This window comes from Myotis lucifugus, unplaced genomic scaffold, assembly GCF_000147115.1.
Source record: "Myotis lucifugus unplaced genomic scaffold, Myoluc2.0 scaffold_60, whole genome shotgun sequence".
Taxonomy (NCBI): Eukaryota; Metazoa; Chordata; class Mammalia; order Chiroptera; family Vespertilionidae; genus Myotis; species Myotis lucifugus.
In genome coordinates this window covers 1155912-1164628 of record NW_005871108.1, presented here as the reverse complement: position 1 = coordinate 1164628, position 8717 = coordinate 1155912, and the positions used below count along the sequence as shown (strand labels likewise).

The window sequence follows — 8717 nt, the reverse complement described above, 5'->3', positions numbered from 1 at the left end:
CTGTGCAGTTGCCGCCAGACCAGTGCCCACTGCCATCCAGACCAGGGCGGAGGGTGAGGGAAAGGGAGAGAGATGGTCAAACCATATATGTTGTCTCATTGAGATATTAACTAAGCACATAGCTACCAGTCAAATGACTACATTTCCCAGCTTCCCTTGCAACTAGATATGGTCATGTGACCAAAAGCAACTCTTTGAACTCTGGGAGCCCACACATCCTGCTGATAACTCCATTGCTGTTGCTTACATCTGAGACCCCTGACTGACCCAGCGGGCTCATATGGAGGAACACAGTGCTGATGCCCTGACTGACCCAGCGGGCTCATATGGAGGAACACAGTGCTGATGCCCTGACTGACCCAGCGGGCTCATATGGAGGAACACAGTGCTGATGCCCTGACTACCCAGCAGGCTCATATGGAGGAACACAGTGCTGATGCCCTGACTGACCCAGCGGGCTCATATGGAGGAACACAGTGCTGATGCCCTGACTACCCAGCAGGCTCATATGGAGGAACACAGTGCTGATGCCCTGACTACCCAGCGGGCTCATATGGAGGAACACAGTGCTGATGCCCTGACTACCCAGCGGGCTCATATGGAGGAACACAGTGCTGATGCCCTGACTACCCAGCGGGCTCATATGGAGGAACACAGTGCTGATGCCCTGACTACCCAGCAGGCTCATATGAAGGAACACAGTGCTGATGCCCTGACTACCCAGCGGGCTGATATGGAGGAACACAGTGCTGATGCCCTGACTACCCAGCGGGCTCATATGGAGGAACACAGTGCTGACGCCCTGACTGACCCAGCAGGCTCATATGGAGGAACACAGTGCTGACGCCCTGACTGACCCAGCAGGCTCATATGGAGGAACACAGTGCTGATGCCCTGACTAACCCAGCGGGCTCATATGGAGGAACACAGTGCTGATGCCCTGACTGACCCAGCAGGCTCATATGGAGGTACACAGTGCTGACGCCCTGACTATCCAGGGGGCTCATATGGAGGAACACAGTGCTGATGCCCTGACTAACCCAGCGGCTCATATGGAGGAACACAGTGCTGATGCCCTGACTGACCCAGCGGGCTCATATGGAGGAACACAATGCTGACGCCCTGACTATCCAGTGGGCTCATATGGAGGAACACAGTGCTGATGCCCTGACTACCCAGCGGGCTCATATGGAGGAACACAGTGCTGACGCCCTGACTACCCAGCGGGCTCATATGGAGGAACACAGTGCTGATGCCCTGACTGACCCAGCGGGCTCATATGGAGGAACACAGTGCTGACGCCCTGACTATCCAGGGGGCTCATATGGAGGAACACAGTGCTGATGCTCCTGAGAAGAGAAACTGCCACAAGGAGCCGAGTAAACGTTTGCATGTTTCCAAAACGATAGACCTGGCAGGACCTGAGGGCAGAGAGAAAGTGTGATGTTGTAAGAGGAACTTCCAGGGCCAGAAAGGGACAACTGAGAAGTGAACAGTGCCCAGACCTCCCACCCAATTGGCAAAGACCGTAAGTTCTGATGACACCAAGGGCTCCAAGGATGAGAGGAAACTTCCATCCTCTGGAGAAAAATCTAGCAGCATCTAGTAAATTTGAGGACGTGCTTCTGCTATAAAACCCAGAGCAGTGGTTCTCAAGCTCGAGCAGGCCTCAGCACCTCTTAGAGGGCTTGTTGCAACACAGATCGCGGGGTTCCACCCTGGAGGGTCTGAAGAGTCTGAGGTGGTGCCTGAGAGTCTGCATTTCCAACAGGCACCCAGGTGATGCTAATACTGCTGGTCCAGGGACCACATTCTCAGAACCACTGACTTAGAGACACTCGTGTGTGTGCACAAAGAGACATGTACAAAGACGTTTATTGCAACATTATTTAATAGCAAACAATTGCAAAAACCTAACCATTTGTCAAAATATAGAAGCACACTGTGATATAGACATATGCCACAGCCATAAACCACACATATGGCCCAGCCATGATGAATGACAGAGGTAGAGTTACAGTCTTTTCATGGCTACTTCTCAAGGACAGTGCTGAGAGCAAAAAAGCAAGTTGCACAATGAATCATACAGTAAGAAGCTATTTACATCAAGTTGAAAACCTGCAAAACAATATTTTGTAACATTTATTATACATAAATTTGTTTTAAGAGTAAAAGACAGAAGGGGCTGATAAACACTGAGTTCAGGATGTAACACCTCTGAGGTGAGAAGTGGGAAAAGACATTGGCAAGAAAACGGGGGACTTCTACTCGTATCTGTAATATTTAATATCCTAAAATCTAAAGCAACTATGAAAATGGCAAGATTTGGTAAAAGTGGCTGCCCAGTACACGAATCTTCACCATCTTGTCTTTTATTCTTGACTGTAGGTTGGAAATATTTCATCATAAAGTATATTTTTTTAAAAGAAGAGTTTAGCCTCTATTTTGTCCTGGGGGTGTGGGGAGGGGCAGAGAACTATATTCTTTCTATTCCTCCTCCTCCCGTCTCCCTTCCCCCAAGCACTGGCCCATCCTCAAGCTGGGATCCTGAGCAGGGGGAGGTGACAGAAATTCTGAGAGCAGTGGGACCTGCGCCTCTGAGCACTAGGCTACCTGTCTCCCCATGCCCACTCTCCCCCTCCTCCTCAGTAATGGAACCCTCATTTTTAGCAGAATTTATGTCTTCCAAGAATAAAGACTACATTTCCCAGGCTTCTTTGCAGCTGCGTGTGGTCATGTGTCTAGGTTCTGGCCAACGGACTTTAAGTGGGAATGTCTTGTGCCACACTCAGGAAATGCCCTTTAAAGGAAGGGCAGGGCTATCCTTCCCTTCTTCCTTCCTCCCTCCAGGCTGAGAATGAGGCAGCTGGAACCACAGCAAAGGCAGGTGACAGAGGGACCTGACAGGGAGACACTGTGGCTGAGCCAGACCAGCCCCGGGACTGTCTACCTCCGATTCTTTTATAGGAGAGGGAGGAAAGTGCTGTCCCTCCTGTTGAGGCCTCCGGTTCTGTCAGATGCCGAGAACTACGTGATAATGACTGATGATGTCATGTCTTTAGCCACACTGGTGGGCACAGAGTGATGCCAGGGGACACCAGGGTGCCCCTCCTCAGTGCCTTGGCATTGTATGAGCCCCCTGGACCTGAGATGCCGCCCACCCACAAAGGGCAAAGGGACCCTCAATTGGCTTGAGATGATCTCTGCCATTTGGCAGGAAAGGAGTTTATTTATTTTTTTTAAAATATATTTTATTGATTTTTTACAGAGAGGAAGGGAGAGAGATAGAGAGTCAGAAACATCGATGAGAGAGAAACATCGATCAGCCGCCTCCTGCATACCCCCCACTGGGGATGTGCCCGCAACCAAGGTACATGCCCTTGACCAGAATTGAACCTGGGACCCTTCAGTCCGCAGGCCGACGCTCTATCCACTGAGCCAAACCGGTTTCGACAAGGAAAGGAGTTTAAATGAGAAGTTATGTCCGATTGCAGAAAAACAAAATGGCATTTCCTGCAAACTGAGTTTGTGAACTGAGACTCATGCTCTGACAGGGGTGTTGTTGCCCATTTTGCAGCTGAGAAAACAGAGGTGCAAAGAGATGCCATGACTTGCTCAGGGTCCCATAGAACCGGTTGGGGCAGGGACCACGTCAGTAGGCTGTCCACTGCCCTCGTGGAGCATTCAATCACAGGACCTCATGGCAGAACTGAAGCCGGCAGAGGGGACTGATAGCAACACAGGTGGGGACAAAGCAACACTCTAAATAACCACTGTCTCTCGGGAGGGCTTAGGGTGACTCAGCCCGGCCCCTGCAGGTTCACCGAGGACCCTGAGGCCAGAGGAGTGGAACCTTCCCCAAAATCAGGCAGCCAACAGCAAAGACGCCCCAATTTGAGCTACAGCACTAATATGTGTAGGGTGATATTTCAACTTTCTGAAGACAAAAGAACCCCACAAGGACCCTTTCTGAAGACAAAAGAACCCCACAAGGACCCTCCCCTTGACCTCAGATAGTGTCAGTCTCTCTCTCTCTCTCTCTCTCTGTGTGTGTGTGTGTGTGTGTGTACAAGAACGCACTATGGATCTCAACTAGCATCTTTCAACCCCAGGTCTTTGAAGAGAGGTGGCTCTGCCTTGGTCCTGGCATTTGGCTAGGGTGCCCTCTAGTGCCTCTATATTGTAATAGCACCGCTGACTGTGAATTCTGATTGTCTTACTCGGGGGTTTTCATCACATCTGTATAACTAGTTAAGTACAGCAATGCTCTTTTCCTCCATCCCCACGGTCACAGTTGCAGAGTCGAATGCCAATTTTATGACTAACTAGAGGCCCGGTGCATGAAATTCGTGCACGGGTACAATCCTTAGGTCTGGCCTGAGATCAGGGCCACCTTCCCCAGCTGCCCGCAGCCAGCCCCATCCCTCGCTGCCACCCACCCCCAGTTCCCTGTTCACCATCGGGTGATCGGTGCCTGACGGCCAGGGGAAGGGACCAAGAGGTCAGCTGTTCCTGCCCGCTTGCCTGCCCCGCCCCCGCCGCAGGTGGCCACAGGCGATCAGACCAAGAGGTGGTCAGTGCGCCTCACAGTGACTGGTCCAGCGGTCGTTCTGGTCATTCTGCTATTAGGGTCAATTTGCATATTACCCTTTTATTATATAGGATAGGTGATGACAACTAGAGTTTGTATAATGCTGCTTTAGAAAGATCCAAACTTGATGGTTCTTAAATTTGACCGTGCATAAGAATCCCCAGGGAGGCTTGTAAGCCCGGGAATGTACATTTTAACAGTCCAGAATAAGAGTGCTAGGCATTTTGGAAGTGTCCTCCTTGCTCACAACCTCCTTCCCCTCAGAACTGGCCCTGGCAGCCACACTTGTACTACATGGGCCTGTTTCCTGGTGGATGCTGAACCAGGGACGAACAGCTCATGTAGGCTGGGCTGCATCTCTTGAGCATTTTGACTTTGGGTTGATAGACAATGGTCTGGGCTGGCCTGTTGACCTAAGAATATTTGTAGGAGGGCAGAGTGCCCCATTCTGGTGTGCACGTGTGACAAGCTCTGGTGGGCAATCGCATCTGTGGCCCCCCTCTGCTAACAGAGGCCCCATGCCTCTGCACCCTCCGAGTCTGAGGTTCATGCAGAGCCATCTCCACCCAGAAGCACTCAAGCTGGGCGCGGCCAATCAGGGCTCAGGTCCCCTTGACTACATGGTGGGTTCAGACATAGGCATGTATCTCAACCAGAGCCAGTCAATGACTGTGTGTGTGTGTGTGTGTGTGTGTGTGTGTGTGTGTGTTCTTTTCCACTCCATTTGGATTTGGAAAGATGTAGACAAGAGCTGGTGGGCACCACATGAGGGGAGAGTGTCCCAAGAACGGAGGCCACAGAGCAGCAGCTGAGCCATGGATCGGCTGTGCACCTGGATCCACCCGTGGGGGTGTGGGGGGGGGGGGGCCATAAAATTTCTTAAGCCACTTTGAGTTAGGTTTTCTTTCACTTTCAACCAAAAGACTCCTGACCAAGATAAAAGCAGAGAGAGAAAAATAAACAATCAGATGCAGAGAGAGAGAGAGAGAGAGAGAGAGAGAGAGAGAGAGAGCAGCAACTAGAAACCTACTGGGGTCCAAAAGATCGAGTTTCTGCCCATCTTCCACGCCCAGGTTCCGGTCCCCCCAGGGTTGGTTCACCACATAGATAAAAAAAAAGTCACTTTTTCACTTGAGCCATCTCTCCTCCTGTCAACTTGCAATCAAATGGTGTAGTTTGCCAGACAGGACACAGATCACGGTTTCACAGGATAAAGGGGTCTGGAGCACCACCACCATGGCCTCCCAAGGGGCTCTGGGGTCCCAGGGTCACACTTTGAAAATACCTGGGCCAGCTGTGTGATCATGGGCAAAGTACCTTCACTTTCCGAGATTCAATTATTTTAGCCGTTAAAGGGGTAATAATGCATATCTTCCAGGTTGTTGTGATTCAAGGAGATGATGCATGGAAAACTTTTAGCTGACAGCCCTGCACTCAGCAGGCCCTTGATAAATTGAGCTGCTGTTATTATATTGAAGCAGATGATATGCTTTCTGGCCTCAAAAATCTAAGGCCATGTGTTATGGTTCAGGCGCCTAAATTCCAATCCAGGCTCCATACTCGCTGAGTGACCGTGGACAGGTACCCTATGCTACCTTCATGGGCCTTGGTGTAAGGTGTGTGCAAATCACCCGGCAGGTGCCTGGCACATAGTTGGCATTTCTCCATAAATGTGAGTTCCCTCCCTGTCCCCACACTGTCACCACACACGGTGGGATTGTACACCCACATTTGGACCCTCTTCCCCTTTCATAGGTGAGCAAACAGAGGACAGCAACTACCAACTACCATGTCCAGGGAGATGGTCTCTCATCCTTGGGCTAGTGAAGAGCTCAGGGCAGGGACATGAGGCGGTAAGTTTGCTCTGGGGTGAAAGGTAGTTTATTCTTTCTGCTGGGATCTGGGAATGAATGACCTGCACTCTTCAAACCTCAGGGTGGCCCACATCCTGAGCGATTGGAATCAATGGCTCAGCGGTTGCAAGTGATCTCTATATTTTTTCCATTTAGGGATCTGGAGTGGATTCGGGGTCATCTCTGCAGGATCATGCACCTGCCTTTACTCGGAGAGCTTCCCTGGGCGGTGGTTCAAAAGGCACAGGGTGACATCCGAGACTGAAAAGTACACGTTCCCCCAGACAGGTTCCCCTCCTCAGCAGCCCGCAGCGAATGTGTCCCCGAAAAAGCTTCAGTACCCACGTGAAGAACTTCAGCCCCACGCTTAAAAACAAAACAAAACAGAAAACAACCCCCGCCCAGTAATTTGAATAGATTACCAACACTTGAAAAATCAAATTTCACATAAAAAAAAAACAAAACCCAACCACCTGGAATTTGGGCTTCTCTATAAAAAGTCAGAGTATCTGCCAATGCTGGGCCTGCAGTGCTGCAAGGCAATGACTGATGGGAGTGACGTAGATGGGGCGTATGCACTCCAGTTTGCTGCAGCCTCCACCACTCCCTACCATACCTGGCACTGAGGGCAAAGGTCAGCTGCTATGTTTATCATCCTGGAGCTGCTGTTTCTCTTACACCCACTTCACTCCCTCACATTGGAAGACCCTGTAGAGCAGGGGTTCTCACACCAGGGCACACAGCGGACTCACCTGGAGTCTTGTTAGCACAGAGAGGCTGGGCTTCCCCTGAGAGCTGCTGGTCCAGTACGTCTGGGCAGCGTGTGAGGATGTCTATTGCCAACAGGTTCCCAGATGCTGCTGATGCTGCTGGTCCTGGGACCACACTTTAAGAGCGGAGTCGGGTTAAGAGCCAGGTTGCTTGGGTTTACATCCCAGCTCTGCCCCTTCTCCTTGCCCATGTAACCTTGAACTTAACCTCTTTGTGCTTCCGTTTTCTCACTTGTAAAACAGGAACCGCATTGGCTGACCTAACAGGTAATGCTGTGGGGACCTGAGCGAGCCTGACACTCACGAGGTCTCCGTGATATGACCATCCCCACCTGCCATGCCTCCGTGGGTGTTTGCAATCCTGGACTTGCTTTGGCAGTCGAGGCAGAACTCTTCATTTTGATGTCAACATTTTTGGGGATAGAGTTTCTTCATAATTGGGGTGTGCCCAGAGAAGTGTGTCTTGCATGAGAACATCATGTGTCATGGAGGACTGAGGATTTAACACAGCTGTCCTGAAGGACCCCCTGGGGGTGAGAAGGATGAGGAAAGAGAGACCACTGCCCCCCGGCCCCGAGGCTGTGCAACCTGCAGAGGGACAGGTCCTGCTCTGTCCTTGGGAAGGATCCAGAACCATGTAGGGGGGCCACATGCAGGGAGTGCTGGGCACTCCCTAACCCCTGCCTGGCATTGGGGGATGCTGTCACCAATGACCAGAGGAAATAAATAACATCTGGGCTCCCTCCTGCCTCCTCAGCCGCCACATATGGGAGGCAGTCACTACCACTGGAGAATGGGGCTTTCCTGCCTGGGGGGCAGATTGCATCATCCCCAGTAAGGGATGGTCCTGGAGTTACTCCTGGCTTCGAGACTCCCAGGGCATCTGGGGCCAGAGGTGTCCAGCCCCCGGACGCTTCTGAGTCCTCAGGAGGGAACCTAGAGGGTCTCGTGTTCAGCAGCATGTTTAGCTGGTCTTGACTTTGGGGCCTGAAAACCACCACTTCCAGGCTGGGAGACCTAAGGCAAGTGCCTTCACTACTCTGAACCTCAGTCTTCTCTTCTGCAAAATGGGAACAGTAGTCGCAATCACCTCCCAGGCTCCTGTGAAGATGATGTGAACTCATCCACGCAGAGTGCTTTGCACAGCTCGTGGCAGATGCATAAGTACTGTTTTATTGCTTGATTCATGGGGGTAAATGGGAGGCATCTGAAGGTGCTCCCTCGAGGGCTGGGGCCCAGCTTGGCTTGCTGTCCTTCCAATATCCATAGCCTTGCACATTGTAAGTACCTACTAACTATTGCTTAAATGAAAGAATGAATGATGGGGTAATAAATGTTCTCAAAAACTGTTCTCAGGAAGCCTGCAGTCTGGTCGGGAGGACCAGGATCAGAGAGTGCAAAGAAAGCTGATGCTGTCCGCCCAGGAGCTCAGAGCCGAGTGAGGGGCCCAGGCAGGCAGGGCTGGGTTCAGAGACTGGAGCCCAGAGGGATGGTGTCTGGAGG

At 51.4% G+C, this 8717-nt stretch overlaps 1 protein-coding gene across 1 annotated transcript in view; it reads right to left on the bottom strand.

Moving 5' to 3' along the window:
* RSPO4 (R-spondin 4) overlaps window positions 1-417 on the bottom strand; it is a 6375-nt gene extending 5958 nt beyond the window's left edge. Inside the window, exon 1 of the mRNA XM_006089546.1 lies at window positions 314-417. Coding sequence (XP_006089608.1) covers window positions 314-417 — 104 coding nt within the window. The remainder of the gene's footprint in view (window positions 1-313) is intronic.
* Window positions 418-8717: the final 8300 nt, after the last annotated feature.